This window comes from Podarcis tiliguerta, assembly GCF_965153285.1.
Source record: "Podarcis tiliguerta genome assembly, chromosome: 2".
In the NCBI taxonomy this organism is placed as follows: Eukaryota; Metazoa; Chordata; class Lepidosauria; order Squamata; family Lacertidae; genus Podarcis; species Podarcis tiliguerta.
Window position 1 is genome coordinate 73673872 of NC_139535.1, and position 17481 is coordinate 73691352.

General features: G+C 44.8%; 1 protein-coding gene across 1 annotated transcript in view; it reads left to right on the top strand.

The window, feature by feature from the left end:
* PPARGC1B (PPARG coactivator 1 beta) overlaps window positions 1-17481 on the top strand; it is a 104376-nt gene that overhangs the window by 67039 nt on the left and 19856 nt on the right. The window contains exons 2-3 of the mRNA XM_083430730.1: window positions 5615-5788; window positions 13948-14160. Coding sequence (XP_083286856.1) covers window positions 5615-5788; window positions 13948-14160 — 387 coding nt within the window. The remainder of the gene's footprint in view (window positions 1-5614; window positions 5789-13947; window positions 14161-17481) is intronic.

Below are 17481 nucleotides of genomic sequence, written 5' to 3' on the forward strand. Positions count from 1 at the left end.
CTTTATTTAACTCTGAAGGTCTAGGCTAGGGGTGCAGAAACTGAGGACCTCAAGGCATTGCTAGCATTCTGCTCTTATCATCCCCAACTAGCATGGTAAATGGTCGGGGATAATGGGAGTTGTAGTTCAGCCCACTGGGGATGAGGACTCTCAAGTAGGCCTTGCCTTTACCTCAAGTGATCCCATCAGTGGTGCCAACACCATTTAATTTTACCCCCCCCCCCCCATGTTCAAATTATATTAAGAGGAAAGAGGGAAGGACAGAGACGTTGAGACAAAATGGCAAATAGAAGAGAAAAACAGAAGGAGATGAACAGATGCATACAGTAGTAGCAGTAGGAACAACAACAAGATAGAAAAGTGGGTTGTGTATCACAGGACATGGTTAAAGTGGGGTCTGGTTCTCAAGAGAGCTATTGTGATATTAACAGATTTAGGTGGCTGTTTCCTGTGATGATTTATGTCACTTATCCACTCATAACCGAAACATTAATCTTTCCTCCAGAGTCAGTCAGTCAGACAGTTGTTTGGAAGATTTGGGATGGATTCATACATGCACTGAGGAGTATGCTGCCCTATTGCTTGTCTCCCAGGTGACCCTTGAGTTGGACTTGAACAACATGGCATTGCCAGGGCACCATCTGAATCTTGCTGCTGAACTCAGCATGCCATGTAGGCAGCCCAAAGAGGCATTGGATTGCAGGAGTTTATTTATACCCAATTCTGTTGGCAGTGGGGAGGTGTCACGTCTGTAGAGATTATCAAAAGACATCCCAAGTGCTAGCGTCAGCTGCACCTTGTGATTGCAGAGCTGGGATCTCTTCCCTAGTGACATATCAAAGACAACTGAGGAATCTGAGTGTTTTGCAGAAGTTCGTGTATGAATTGCAAATGCATATTCAAAGTTTTTCTAAAAATAAATATGTCTACCTCTACTCCCTGAGAAAGATTTGAGGGAAAACACAGCATTTGATGAAAACATACATTTGCTGGGGGCCTGGACAATCAGATATATTGATGGAAATCGGAATCTAACTGGTGGCTGGATTAACCATTAAGCCAGGCAAATTACTGAACAGTTTCTCATAGCCAAAATGGGGCCATGGTGGTATTGTTCCTGGGTGAGAGGTCCCCAATAGGAAATAGGTGGGTAACCCAATTTGTACTAGAGGATTGTGGACAAATGGAGCAAGGGAGAGCAACAAAGGGTTCGGAATAAAGCTACAAGATACCAATCTATCAGCATGCATCTCCTGCAAATCCCTTGGGGTTTATATGAGAGTTTCGTCATGAGCAAATTGTGTTAGACTGTAAATTGAAACAATATGATAACAATTCCATCTCAATCCAAGATGGGTTAAAGGCAATAATTTTTAAGGGCTGCGCATTCTAAACTGCACTTCCTTCAGAAAATAACAGTGCTAAAATGTGCATTGCATGCACAATGCAGTAAGGGAAGTGTGTTAAAAGGTAGCAGATTAGAAAAAGTCTCTGGATCCACCAGCTTCCCCACACACCCCTCCAGTAGCCAACTTTTCAAATGGTCACTGAAGTGCTTTTAGCAGCAGCCTTTTATGCAGATGTTAGTTGGCAATAATGTGTGTCTCCATAACGTGAAAAGTCCCTATCCGCTCATTTTTCCATGTGGCTTGGTAGAAGCTTGCCCTGCCCTGGACAGGTTGGGCAGAGGTCAGCTTGCAACCTTCCATTGCGATTTTCTCTTTCTGCCAGTCTCCAGGCCTCTTCCTTGCCCCAAGACTGACCCTTCCCTACAGCCTTTGCTTCGTAACCTGAGGTCCATTTGCCCTTTCTTTCACCTAGTGTTCATACAGAAGGTGCGGGAGGACCCACCATTTAATGTTAGTGGAGACTATGTCCTAAATTAAATTGGAAAACGCGGAGAAGACATAAAGTCCCATTCCTGCGGGAAACAAGCCCTATAATCTGAGATTATCCAGTTAATAAAGACAGAACGAAGGGGGTGGAGAGGGGGAGATGCTGTCTCTTTCGTTTCTGTAACTTCTTGTGAAAATTGATTGTTAAGTCCTAGAGAGACTATTTGGAAAACTTCAAAGCAGTGCCTTGGATGTTATTCTCTCATTACGGCTTCTCAAATGCTCAGTTGATCTTGTGAGTTGAGAGCTAAATGCAAAACAAATATATTTGCTCTCCCCATTGTTAGGAAGCTCCCAAAGATCAGCAGGTCTTCACATAAAAGGGCTTCATGAATTTTCATTTATCTGGTGGTTGTTTTGAATGCTAGTCTTGGTCATTATGAGGACAAAGGCTTTTATCATCTACCAGCTCCATGGTGGCTTGCCTGGAATGGGTTTGTTGGCTCAGAAAGGCAGGACTGAGTGCTGACCCTACTCACTGAATTCAGTGAAGACTGTACTGATGCCAGTAAAATTGAGATCAAAAATTTCCCAATCGGTGCTGTACTTTGCTAGATAAAAAGCATTTGTGGAGAAGCAGGAAATCTTGGTGTTCAAGTCTGTCCAATTCAGCTAATGGAGTCTAGTTGGTGAACTGAGGAACTGTGGATTCAAATCTCCGCTCAGCCATGAGAGTGTTACTCAGTTTTAACATTCCTCACAAGGTTGACTTGAAGATTGCAAGAGATGATAGTGCCATGTATGCTGGCCTGAATGTCTTTGAGGAAGAGCAGCATTCAAATATGAGCAATAAAATCACATGTCACTGAAACAAATTGGGAGTAACCATGGAGTCATAACGTTGGCAAAATTCTTACACATCAGATTTTCTTCCCTACTCTGAGCATGGTATAGATCTCAGTAGTGCCCGATGGCACAATTTTGCAGAAACCTTTGCTTGAGCTAGGGATGGGCCCATATGTCAATTTCAGGTTTCTCATTTTTCCAATCTTATGTTTTGTTCCCCACATTTGTACATCAGTTTGTGATGATGGTGATTTTAAAAAGGGTTTTGTGAAGATTCACCAGCATTTCTGTGCAAATTTCAACTAGTAGACACATTTTTGTAAGTGGTTTTGCCTAAGAGACAGTTTTTTTGCAAAGGAATTTTCCTAATACAATGGATCCCCCCTACACACACACCTGCCATCATCACCTATGTTAGTTCTACTAATATATACATTTTTGTACATGTTACTTGGCTGCAGAACTGCACTGGAAAATTCGGAGAGTGCAGATTTTCGAGGATAACTGTGCTTCTGTCTTGTGTACTGCTTTGAGGAAGTGCAAAGTAGGGAGGTTCACCTTTCAGCCCAGACAGAGCCTACTTTCTCCCTTATCCATCCCTAATCTGAGCAAGCCTTGTCTTCTGTATCACAGTCCTCCCCTCCCCCGCCTTTGTGCATCGTGGACCTTCGAAAGCCGCATCCCCCAGCATATCTGTGACCTTTGGTAGGCTTAGCAGTAATGGTGCAGTGCAGCATTACTGTGTCCTTCTCGGTCACTCGCTTTCGCCGACCGTGTTGGGAGTTTAATGCAATTGCGTATGCCTTGAGAATGTGGTGGAAATGGGGCCGGGTCTCAGCTGCTCTGTGTGATTGACTGGATATTTTTAGCTCAGTTCTTAGAGCTTAGATTGCCTTACATGCGCCAGCCATTGATTCTGCTCTATTATACTCTCGTTTTGGCTGGGCTTGAGGAGCAGGGGAAGAATACAATGGATTGTTAGAGCTGTTATTGAATTGGTGTCTGGAGAAACTTGTTTCTATAAGGAGAGATTGCCACGGGTATGAGGAAATATTGAAGCTCCAAGGCCTGCTTGCCACTGCCAAGAGCGTGGCGGAGCTAAGTTTAGCTGATGAATGGAGCTGGGGCTGGAAGGCCTGAGAAAGAAAGGGGAGGTTAGGGGTGGTCAGGACCCAGAATGCCCAGCAGGCCAAAAGTGCCACCTTCAGATGCACACAGGCCTCTGTTGCAGAGCCTTACCTGATTCGTGACTGTCTGGTGTACCCTATAAGCCTCTTCCTTTCCTTCCTAATTGCTGGCTATCAGGGCACTAGTATAAGCCCTGGATGTCCGCATTACGTCACTAAAGGCTGGAGTAGCTTAAGTGTCCCTTAAGAAGCCATGCAGCTGCTCTGGTGGTGTACGGGGGCATCTCTGTGTGTCTGTCTGTCTGACTGTCTGTCTTGCCTGAGGAGATCACCAGTGGTTGAGCTGGTCTTCTGCTATTTTTATAACTCTCCTTAGCTGTTTTTATTATAATTTGTACACCACCTTGAGATGGACGTGGAAGGCTAGCAATGGATCATGGTGATGATCCATGAGCAAGGGAACTGTCCCAAGAAAAGTTGAAAACGTCTGTTTCCTCTGAACTTGAAAAACAAAACAAAACAAACCACCACAAGCACATCTTTGTAATTATACAGGAAACGGGCATTATTCATTTTGAAAGATTGTCCCTCGAAATGCAGCCATTTAATCTGAGTGATCTGCTGGTAGGTGGGTGGGTGTTTTCCTGTTCCTTTGAACAGAGACAGACTTGAAAGATGCATATTGTCAGTCACCCACCAGTAACCTCCTCCTCCTTTTTTGCCACGGGGAAACAAAGCATCTGGGCTGTCCTCCAGGGGGCTTGGCCTCTCGCACACTAGAAGGTAGTGGGAGTGCTATTTCCAAGAGCACAGAAATGTTAATCTTAGAATCTGCATAATAGGATATTATCATGTTGATACTAGAAATACAAAACCCAAGCATTTCTTGCGAAAGCTGGCCAAGGTTGCAGCATCATTCCCAAATGGAAATACTAGATGTTGAGCGTGGAGAAAGTGCTCTGTTTTGCTTTATCCTTCAGTTTCTTTTGAATGGCATTGATGCACATATTCAAAGTCGGCAAAAATAATAATAATCACAATCAGGTACAAGTTGTCACTTCTAATTTAAGAAGGGGAATGAGAAGAATAGACCTAAATTCTGATCTTGCAGACAAGCCAGTAAGACATAATTATAATTCACCAGCAGGTAATAATGCGGAAAAGAAAAATAATCTCGGGATTTTTAGTTTTAATACATTGGAGGAGGGGCAGGAAATGCCTCATTTTACATCATTCATGTCCTTCAGTACATGCTTGCTTTAGAGGCACAACTCTTACTACACACTGCTCAGTTGTATTTTCCCAGTCATTTTATGTATTTATTTAAAACATTTCTGTATCCCCTTTCATCAGTAATACCAGGTCAAGTCAGAAAAAGAGCCACTGGGAGTCATTTAGAACTATATCTGCCATCTTTAATTTGCTTTTTTTAGTTTCAATGTGGTTATTTTATAAAATTTTGTTTTGTTGTAAAAGGAATTCTTTTGAAGAACAGGCTAAAAATACCTCGGTAAATAAACAAATGTGGAACTGTTGCCTTTTTGGAGTTTGAAGGCTTTCTACAGGTGGCAGCCTGCCTTCAAGTGGTTTTAAATCCTCTTTGTTTTAGGAAGGTTTGGACTTTGGTTTCTTAGCTCCATGTTAGTGTGGCTTTTTATTGTGTACCATTTGGACACCCCTTAAAGACACCAGTGATCTGATCTACACCTTGTGAAGGCCTGTGTGATTATATTTGACCTCATTTGGTTTCCCCGAGGATTGGCAAGCCAGCCAAGCTCACCATCCTTTTCTCTTTTACATCCACAGTATGAAGTGTCTGGTGAGGAACACCTCTACTCTGATTTCCCAGAGATAGATTTGTCCCAGTTGGATGCCGGTGACTTTGACTCAGCCAGTTGCTTCAATGAGCTGCAGTGGTGTTGCGAGCACTCTGAAACAGAGTCCAGCCAGTACAGTACAGATGACTCCGAGCTTTTTCAGGTACACTTCACCATGGGATTCTCTGTGTCACTATGGGAAATTTACTCTGGGTCACAACTTCCAAATTGTGCGTGTGTCTTTCCCCAACTATAATACTGTCATTGGCAATATGTTGGTTCTGGGAGCCCACTGCAGAGAAAAAACACATTTCTAGAGGAAATAAGTGTATTCTATGGCCATTATTCTTCATGAGAAGAAGAACAGTGAAGGAATCCATGTAGCACATGTGGATTGTGCTGGAATGATCCATAGGTAGGAGGGAAGAATGTAGTTTTCTGTTTACAGGTCTTCTGACAAAACATTTCTAGTCAGCAGCAGACAGTGTGGTGGGATGGAGCCCTTACCTGACCTCTTGGCAGGTGAGTCGCTGCTGCTTACTTGGAGAGGGAGGGACAAGGAAGGGCGATACCATGCAAATGCACTGGGAAGAGTTTCAAATTGAACTCCACTGGTGTTTTTGCAGCTCACCACCACTGTGCCCCTCCCAATAAGTAGCAGTGACTCACTAGCCAAGTCCCACCACAACATCAGTTTGTTTTCTTCATGATTGTGTGAAGGAAGAACACATAGAAATCTGGCCTTCATTTGTCCAAGGAAAGGTAAAGGGTGGTCTCTTGTTATTCTAAGGTGGCCTTCTTCATCCTTGGGTCCCCAAATATTGTTGGACCACATCTCCCATCATTTGTGACCATTGGATAAACTGGCTGGGGATAATGGGATTTGTAGCCCAGCAACATCTAGGGATGCATGTCTGAACAGTTCAGATCTAAATTACTAATATATGGCCTGCTACCTGCAAGAGCAGTTGTTTTGGGCTACACTTGGGATTTGGGGCTTCTTCCTTTGGCTTCCTGTGCAAAGTGCAGCCAGGAACATATGAAGCCACCTTATGCTGAAGGCCAAATTAGATAATACGTTAGGGCTGCACTCTTATATCCACTTACCTGAGAGTAAGCTCCGTTGAATTACACAAAATTTAATTCAGGCAAAGTAGAAATGTGTAGGACCACAAAGTAAATGTGTGGTCACAATTGCACATCTTTCAACTTTTTTAAAATAAAAAAAAATAGCACCTGTGGTACTCTGGTACAGTGGAGGGGAACTAATCCTTCTCCCACCTCAGCACAGTTTTGCTGATAAAATAATTCATCCCAAACTGTGATTTGCCTCAAGAAGTGATTTGGGGGCCACTCCCTATATAATAAATAGGTTTCTTGTTGTTGTTATTTGTTATTTTGCACCCCCTTCGCATGGCACCCATGGAACCACCCTAAATCCAGCGCTGATAATAGCGAGAGGGGTGGGATGGAGAAAAATTGCAAGAGTTAACACCCTCATGCCTTTCAGTTCTAATTGGGATTGGGAGCTCCTGTAGTTGTTTCTTTCTTTTTCACATTTTTCTTCTTAAAATGAAAGATATGTAAATGGCAGCCACACACTGAAGGCTTCAAGTTTGGCCCTCCATCCTATCAGTGGCTGAATAGTATCTCCCCTGACTAACAGCCACTCTCCTGAATTTCAGCTGATGCTCTTTTTCAGCCTCAGCCCTTAGAGTCTCTAACTAGAGATACTGAAAATTGAACGTGGGACTGTGTTCTTCTGCACAGGAAACATGTGGTCTGCCACAGAACGTACAAAACTAATATAAGCAACTATCTCAAAGTGAAGAAGCTACACTACATCAATAATTCTTGCAGACAATCACACGCACACCAATAATCTCCTTTGCCTGCCCCTGCCTACCTGGTGCTTTGCCCCTTACGGCAGATGCAACACAGGCCCAGGATGTTCCGTATCCTGCCGGCACTCACCTGTTAATTCCTCCACACAGAGGAGGCTCGTTTCCCCCCCTTTTCTGGAACAGCCTGATGAAAGCTGAGAAAAGGTGTCTGTGGGTGAGGAGGGGGGTCCACACTATTAATATCTCTTCTGCAGATGATTAGTGCCCCATTAATTTGCGCTTGGTTTCTAAATGGAGCAAGTGTAGTAAAGCTAATGAGGAGGCAGAAGAGCAGGCGAAGGCTGCCGAGCCCATCCTCCTGTGATCTATTATTAAAAGGAAATTACAGGATGGTGCCTTGTGCCATCCAGCCTGATTTCCAAACCTGACGGATTGTTCAGCAGTGGGTGGGAGGGAGGCAGCAAGCCAGGGAGGGGGGTGGCGATGGGAGGGGAAAGCTCATAGGAAGCCGCACACAAAGTGACGTGGCCCTGGAATGTTAATTTTCCAGCACACAGAAAGCTTCCCTTTTATCTGACTCTCCAGCTTCGGCGTCACCTCTGCATCTCTCTGTGCACATGGATATTTTTAGCTGAGGCTCCCTCTCAGTGTGTTGCTCGTGCTCTCTAAATATATGTGGTCCCATTATACCAATCGGCGAGCTGAGACGCGGTGCAGGTGGATGGAGCCGTGAGCCCGCGAGGAAGATTAAAGGCGCACAGATTACCTGCGGGTGACACAGCTCCCTTGGCGCACCCCACGCCGCCTCCCCCTCCTTGCTCTTGGCTTTCCACAAAACACACACCATCTCCCAACAGGGCACAAGGTATTCATGGTGGTGTTTCCATGATCAGGATATGTTGTGAACAGTTCTTGGCTTCAGTTCTCCCCCTGTTAATTTAGGAAGACAGGAAGCTGCCTTGTGGCGGATCAGATCATTGCCCTACCTAGTTCAGTATTGCCTACACTGACTGGTAGGTAGCACCTCTTCAACATTTCGGACAGCCTTACCTGGAGATGTCAGGGGATTGAAGTTGCAACTTTCTGCTTACAAGACAGATGCTCTACCACTGAGCTAGAGCCCTTCTCATTGTGTTCACATGCACACCATATGCCTGCTCTTCCCTTTTATGTCAAATGCCAGTAGCATTTCCAAGAGTCCAGAGCTAGTTCATATGATGGTGCCTCACCCGCCACCCCTGCTCCCTTCTTAACCCCAGCATAGCCTTCCAGGTAACCTTTGCTTCCTCCAAAGGCTGAGCAACAAAGGAGCTTGGCTCCATTTCCGCATCCTGCCATGCAGATTGGTCTGCCTGCTCCAGGCTCTGTCGGCTGGCCCAGCACCTTCCCCACTGACTGACTCAGCAGGAACCAGGATGTTGGGAGAGTCCTGCACATTATGCAAAAAGCTAATATTATTGCTGTTTAGTTCCTGTAATAAAAGAATAGTTCATCATTTTATACACTCGATTCCCGTGATGATCTTTGGAGGGGTGGAGGATGTCTGAAGAGGTTCTTTGAAGTGCCTCGCCAGAGTAATTGAGAAAGGAAATCAAGGAGGCAGGAGGAGTGGGGAGAGAACAGTGTGGGGTATGAGTTTATACCTGGCCTGATGTAGTATCAGCAATTTGGAAGAAAGAAACCATTCTCCTGTTGCCTCTCCTCCATTAAATACCTGCTGCTTCAGGGGGAAAAGATTGTTTGCTGTATATGAAGAGAAGGTGTTCTTTCTTCTTTTCTTTTCTTTTCCTTTTGTCTTTAGCATAAGGTTGATTTTGGATTCCAGGTTACAACTGCCTGCCAGCTCGCATTTTGTAGTGGAATTATCCACTCATGATGAACTTTTAAAGAATTCCTTCCCCACAGTGACACCTTCACATGCCAGCTTTACACTGTTCTTGCAAAAGGTCGAGAGTGACTGACAGGCCGTCATTGCGGGATGCATATTTTCCACTGAACTTCCTGAGGAAAAGATAAACAGAGCTGAAAAGTAAAAGGCAGGTCTTTTAGGAATGAGCGGAGCCTGATGAAACGTACCCTGCTGATGTCCTCCTGCCTGCAGAAGTATCTCACCAATGCTGGAAGGAAAATAAATTTGTCGGGAGAACACAGCCCCCTTTGCTGCCCTTCCTTCTGAGTGCTGCTGTTTCCGCCATAGTTTCTTGTGGTGCTGACATGAATATTCGGGGTTAATGGTGGCTGTAGTCAAATCCAAATAAGCACATACACACAGTCAGTGGGGATTCTTCCTTTCTTCAAAGTTAGGCACATCTCTTTGTGTCCGAGAGCCAATTCAAATGTTCATGCAAATGCCTGATGCAGAACTCCTTCATGAGAATGCAGATGGGGTGGGGGGGTGGGGGGGGGAGAGTTAGGAAACAAGCAGTACCAGCACAAGAGGTAACTGTGCCATGTTACCCCAGTAAAGCCTGAATTGCCTCCAATTCCCCATGCCTGCTTCTAATCAAGATAGACTGGCATTCCTAGGTGATTGCAGCTGGCTCTGGCTCAGCACCTCCCTGTTCTGGAATGCCCCCTTTGGGAGCCTTGGTTGACACTGGAGTGTGTAGGGATCCTGCTGGCAGCACCTGCACCCTCCCACATCTTTGGCAGGTAAAACAGGTGGCTCTCTGGTGTCCCTCCAAAGGTGAAAGCTGGCGGGGCTGGACAAAGGAGCACCTCCATCCAGTTCACACACAAGTACACAGCTCGCGACAAAGGGGGTTTGCATTGCACCCTTAGCCAAGAAGGCATCAGGGCAAGGTTCTCAATAAGCTGTCAGTAAGAGTCGGACACAACTAAACAACAACAACAAAGTCTAATGAAATTCAACAGCCAGGCTTGGGCACCTTACCACCTGCGCCACCAATGCACAGTTTTCGCTGCGAACCTGGCAGAGTGAGCACTGTGCTTCAAAGGTAGTCTCTAAGCTGCAGCACCAGCTGATTCCAAGGGCCAATCCCTGTCCACCAAGCCCTAGCTTTGGAGCTGGCACCTATGTTTTGAGTAACCCGTCTCTAGCATGAGGACACTTTCTAAGTGCTGTTAAAATTTCCGAGGGGGGAGGTTGGAAGGAGGGAGCTTTCTCCCACCCCAGCCTCCAAAATTTCTCTCTTCCTTCAGGCCCTTACAACCCTGCCCTTGCTCCCTCTCCTGTTTTCTGCTGTGGAAATAGACACCTTTTTTATTTGGGCTTCACTTGCTTTGGAGTGACAGGCAGCTCCTGCAGGTCCCAGGATCCCGTATACTGGAACTTGGACCTTGCCAAGTCCTGACACTTTCAGACTCATAGCATGCATTGTCTTTATCAAGCTGTTGTTCTAGAAAGGAAGGAAGGAAAGAACTTTGTTTTTGAAACATGTTCCTTCTTTCTTTCTTTTCAGCAACTCTTGATAACCTCAGGTACAGAGAAGCGATACAATGCTCCATTATGTTGGAAGGAATGCTAAAGAAAATCATAACATTGAAATTGTCAAGAGCAAAATGCTGCATGACTGTCTTTCAGTTAACATTCGGAGTCCTGCAGCCTCAGACCTGATTTTTGCAAAGTTTAAACGTATTGGCTGTGACAGGTCAGAATCAAAGAACTGTAAAATAGCTGCATAGCAAATTCAGCTTGGGAAATTAGGAATAGCAGCAAAACGTTTGTTATTCAAAACATCTGGTTGTTAAAATCCACTGGCTCACCCTCCCCTGAACCATTTAGCTATAATCTGAACTCAACAGCGTTCTTTTTTATCTACTCTTTGGATTTCCAGGAATGATTCCAGTGTTCATCATACTCAGATATCTGCAACTGTGCAGTTTAGGGAACTGCTTAATTTTAGTACATAAAAAGTGGGGTGCAAGATTACATGGCCCTGTGTACTGTCATGTTCCAAATGAATCATCCTGAAATTAACCACTAGGAAAACTGGCACCCTCAGCCGGTTTTCCTAGCGATTACCATTGATGTCAAATAGCTTTCGGACCACTGCAGCACCTCTGCTTGAGTCGTCAGAGGTGATTTGCTAAACCATGCCTTAAACTGTACAGGCACTTTGCTGGTTCTACCTCATTGCAGCATAGAGTCAATTCTAGACCTCAAGGATTAATCTGCAAGATGTGGTGGGGTATGGCAAAGTGCATGGAGAAGCACATTTTAAAACAGAGGGTTAGGTTCCATTATCATCTGCTAACTTCCAGTTCTAAGATTGTAATCGCACCAAGGGTTGTATTCACCATATTGCTAAGGGGATCCTTTCATCAGCGGAAGCATTTCTGCTTGTCCGACAGAGCAGCCTCCCCTCTCCTTCTCCCCACATTCTGTTCTGGCTGTTTCCCTGACCCTGTGGAGCAAATTTGGGGAGGGCACAGGGGGAAGAAAGAGGGGAAGTCCCGTTGCACTAGGGGTAATCCCTGCACTGGCTTCCACTAGCGCAGCAAGTTAATTGACTGTGAGCCCAAGCTTTTCACAGATGCAGGATGTATGAGAGTTTTCCCCATAGGCTCTGTCAGCTCATGCTCCACCCTCTATTGAGTTCTTTCTTCATTGGACACTCAAATTCACCAATTCCATCATTCATTGCTATGGAGCCCAAGCCAAAGTAAGGCCAGTTTCTACTACAACCTTTACAGCGTGATTGTGACCGGGAAGGCAAATCACGTGGGAAGCTGCTTCTGTGATAAACCTGTGTGCTTCAGGCTGATTGTAAACATACCAGTAAAACCCAGTAAGATAGTGTGGACAACCCAGCTGAAGTTAAGCAATTTTAAAGCCCCACTGATTGAAGGGGCAGAGTTTTGAGCATGTGCATATAATTCTTTCATTGAAATCAAGATTTTACAATACCTGCCTGTGGTTGGATCGTCTCCACTGATTCCAACTGAGTGCTTCAGTTGCCTGTGATTTTTATTGCTAAAAGATAACTTTGTCACCAAGTGCAAAATATCTTATAGATATAGATATAAACTGGGAGGAAAAGGTGGATGTAAGTTGTTGGGTTTTTCCATATCAAATTTAGTACAGAGAAGAGGGGAATAGCTATGCATGTGCAGTCTGTGTGAAGTTTGTACCCTTCAGCTTCAGACCCAGCAGCTAATGGAGGGGCAAATTTTAATCTGAGATCAAAGCTGTACAGTATGGTCCTACGCGTATTTACCGTACTTAGAACTGAATCCCATTGAGTTCAGTGGGGCTTAGCCCTTGCAAGTGTGCTAGTTGATCAATTCTCTCATTAAACTTACAGCCTTCCTTTAGTGTGCCATTTGTATTGGTTGAAACATTTCTAAGGCTGCAATCCTAGGCATACCTTCCTGAGAGTAAGTCTTACTGAACTCAATGGGACTTGCTTCCAAGGAAACCTCCGTAGAATTGGGATGCAAAGTAGGCCAGAAACAACAAAGATGGGAAATGTCTGCAAGAAAATCAGGGAATCCTCACTGACATCTGTTATTTTAAGATAGGGATTTGTAGTTTATTTTTTTCTTTTAAGAACAATGTGCATCAGCTATAAGTCAGACAGCAAAATCCTTCCAACATAAACCCTTTTCGGAAGCAGAAATATAGCTAGAGATAAGATCTTCAGCTCTTGCAGAAATAAAGCTCACCTCCAAATCAAATCATATCTCAACAAACCTAGGTGAATGCTGTTAAAAAATAAAACCTTTAATGGTGGAAATTATATTCATGGCTGGGTTACACTGTTAAAGGCTTCTCAGAACTTTCCTTGCCTGCTTTCACAGGGAGGGAGGGAGGGAGGGAGGGAGGGAGGGAGGGAGGGAGGGAGGGAAGAAAGAAAGAAAGAAAGAAAACCGTAGCAGAGGGATTACATATGGATGCTATATGATGATGTACAAATGGAAGTGTGTTATTACATTTTGGATTCTAATAAACTCTATGTGGGTTCTGTCCAATTAAAGGATGCTCAGAATAGACAAATTCAAGTTGGTGGGTGAAAGTCAGTCATGTCCATGATCTGCTCTGAGTAGGACTAGCGTTGGATACAATCCTATGTATCTTAGGGTTCATAGATTGTTTTTGCAATACAGTGGTACCTCAGTTTACGAACTTAATCCGTTCCGGAAGTCTGTTCTTAAACGGAAACTGTTCTTAAACCGAGACGCGCTTTCCCTAATGAGGCCTCCCTCCGCCGCTGCCCTTCCACCGTTTGGATTCTGTTCTTAGACCGAAGTAAAGTTCGCAAACCGGGACCCTACTTCCGATTTTGCAGAGTTTGTAAACCAAATAGTTTATAAACAGGGCTGTTCTTAAACCGAGATACCACTGTATAGCGATATATTCAGCCTCAGTGGTTTCATCTGCATGGTGTTTCCTGTGCTTTAATGTGATGTGATTTGAGTTGTTCTCCTGTAGGAGGCATTTTGATTGGGTAACATCCTCTCTCTCTCTCTCTCTCTCTCTCTCTCTCTCTCTCATTCTTCTGACTCCTCCCACCAGATTATTGACAGCGAGAATGAAGCGCTGCTGGCGGCTCTCACCGAGACACTGGATGACATCCAGGGAGACGACATGGGCCTGGCCGCCTTCAGACCTATGGACGAGGGGGACATGCCCAACAGCGGCTGCACGTCACTCACCCCCTCTCCCAAACCTGCCGCCCCTCTCCCGAGGGGGCCTCCTCTGGCCCCAGAGGTTGATGAGCTGTCTCTAGTAAGAACCCACTTCCTACTGTTTAAGGTGGATTTGGATGCGCCTCTGATAAGCCGGCTGCATGGGTATGATAGGAAGCAAAGGTCTGAATTTTTTCATTATAGGCTTACAATTATAACAATACAAAAAGCATATACCTGTTATTGTATACGTATACATGTGCTGCACCATTGCTCTCACTCCATTGCCATCCTCGTGGGGGAAAGGGTGTGACTGTTGTGGGGAGGGGGAGTCGAGTGCGGGTCAGGCGTGTGAATGGCATCAGATGCATTCCAGAGCTGCAATCATCTTTAAACAAGCCCCACTCCAGTGGTGCCTCATTGTCTGCTGTTTCTTTCTCTTTTTTGATATATCTCATTTCCCAACATCCCCCCCCCCCGTTCCTCCTCGCCCACTCCCACCCTCCACTCTCTGTGCCGCCAAGTCTCCAAGTGCCGATCCCTCGCATGATCAGAGGCGTGAGAAAAGCTCCCTCCCTGCTAGGAGGTTGGCTAGTGTCGCTGATCTGCTGTATCCCCCTATGGTCAGGGCTGAATGTATCTGCACCACCTTGCTGAAGCTTAGGCAGGTCTGGGTCTTGTCAGGGCCTGGGGGTGGGGACACACACAAAGACAACACTCCATGGCTGGGTCGCCCTGTGTTCCTTAATAGAAGAACACGAGAAAATAAGCAAATAAATTAGTATTTAAAAAACAAGAAACAGTATTGTGCACCATGGTATCCTGAATAAACTTATGGAAAAGAAATCTCTGCATGTATAGCAAATTGAAAGCTTAGCCCAGGTTTTCCAAATAAATAACTGAAAATCTGGAGTCTGTGACCACTATGCATTATGCAAATCAACCAGACTGCGTATTTTTCCTTTGGTGTAATTTTATTCTGCTTTGGCTAGTCTTAGGAACTAGGACTACCACCACCCCTACCCAGCCAACAACCAGAAGTTTAGTTACTTCCCACACTTTTAAGATTTCATCTGGTATTGCCCACACACTTTCAAGAACCTGAAGCTTGCCTTTACACTGAAGAGGTTCTCTGGAAAGCCAAATTCTGTGCCTAGAACAATATTCCAGCCCCTGCCCTGCTCTCTGCTCCCTTGAGGATACACAGAAGTGAAGAATGCACAAGGCCCTTTCTGTGACTCCTGGATTTGGGGGGCTTGGTAAAGCTGGAAGTCCTAGCTATTCTGAGTTCCCTGTGGTTTCTATCAGAGATCCCTTCTTAGCAAACTTGCAAGGAGTGGTGGAAGGAGAAGAGGGCACTGTGGATGGCGTCTTCACGGAGAACGTCACATTTTCAGAACCTGTTTTCACTTAGCACATGCCCAGAGCTGGAGGCTACAGAGCCTTCGACCCTCCACCCTTCTGTTACTTGGCCATGCTCTAAATCATCCTACAAGAGTGTTGGTTTTAGAGGACTCCATATGTTCCCACAGGCTCCTGCCTGTCATTCTCTATTCCCCCTCCTCCCCCTTCCCTTCCTTATCTGTCATTAATTAATGTCATGATTTCTAAAAGTGTTCTGGCGGCATCTAGTGGTGAAATGTATGGCATTTTCACTTCACACAAAAGTGTGCATGTGTGTGGGTGTATAATATTTATATATTTATAGATATATATATATATATCACACAAATCCATATGTGTATATATAGGATGTATACGTTGCAGGGGAGAAGGAAATAAACTTTTCATTTATATATATTAGATATATATATTATATCACACAGTTAGCAGAAATTTTCACTTAATATTGTGATGGAGAAAGCAGGCATTTGACCGTGGGAACTGACTGATTGAATCTCCATCGTACGCTTAATTGTTAAAGAGCTTTTTTGAGTTTCCAGACTGCCTTTGAAGATTTCCCCCGACTGCCACGTTCCCACAAGAGTCAAATCTGGCATTAATGTTAACGGATTCCATGTTGCCTTCAGTGTGAGAGTGTGGAATGTGAAACCTCGCCTCCCCACTTTTTAAAAAAACCAAAACTGAAATATTCTAACCATGTAATCAGGAACATTTGGGTCATGATACCAGATACCCCAAGATAATTTTTCAGTCTGCTTTTTTGCCCACAACTTCCTTAATGGGATTAAAATAGCACTTGTCCCAAAGTTCATAGTTATATATTTTTTTATTTTTTTAAAAAAAGAACTTTGTAAATACTTGGCATTTGGACAGAACGTGCATCTTCAAAAGACTTGGCGAGCTGATGAATCAATCAATCAATCAATCAATCAATTGAAGGCCATGTTGGAATGTTACATCCCACTGATTGATTTTCAGGCGCTGATGCACTTGCTTCCTTGACACATATTGGATGCCCGTAAAAAATATATCACAAGTTAGGGTTTAAAGGGTGGGTGGGAATTAACCTCACTATCTAGAACAACACCCATTATTCTTCAAACTGCAAAGAGCTATCTCTCTCCCCCTCCAACTTTTCACTTAAAGGAGCCTGGGGTGGAGGTGCCTGAATCTCTGCTGCCAATATTCTTAAAGCACCATGAAGGCAGCATGCTTGCAGAATCCCGGACCTGCCAGTTTTTAAGGTTAGGCAGGATAATTTTCATACACACACACACACACGTCTTCCTCTGTACCTAGGGGGTTTCTGCCATCGAGCGACACTTAACTCCACACATGGTGTCCTACCGTTTAATTATGGCAACAGAATGTTCATTTTGCACAATCAGACTTGATTTGATTATTCAGTGCCAAGACAGGTCTGGTTCTCCTTAGAGGAGGCGACAGAGGTAGCAGCAGTTGGCAGAGCAGCACCGCACAACTGACTTCCTGACACTGAGCTAAGATGGAGAGGGGCGGGGCAGGGCAGGGAGAGCTCAGCATGGTGTAGACATGGTGGGTGGAGCATCAGATTGGCTCCCTCCACTGCACCCACACCAGACTCAGCTCTCTGTGCCCCCCTCCCTCCCTCATGGTAAGCAGCAGTGACATTAGGCACTGCCTGTGCAACCCTGCCAACCACAGCTGATAGTAAGTGGCACACACCTTGGTTTCCCTGGAAGGAACTCCAGAGTTGTTAAGGAGGAGTATCCAGAGAAGGATTGTGAAATGTTTTGTATAACATGCGATGAGTATTGTTGATAAGCCATTGTCCCTCCCCTGTGCAGTAACTTTTGATACCTGCAGCCAAAGAGCTCTCCAGAAAGATGTTTGGTTTTTTGCAAAAATGATTTGTTTTTTGTGCGGCTCTTTCAGGAATTCTTCATATGCTATATAATTGCTACATGAACAGCACCGCCATGTAGGAAAATGGCACAAAACCTGCAGGCAGATCCTCATGTGGTCATGCGTGCAGGCT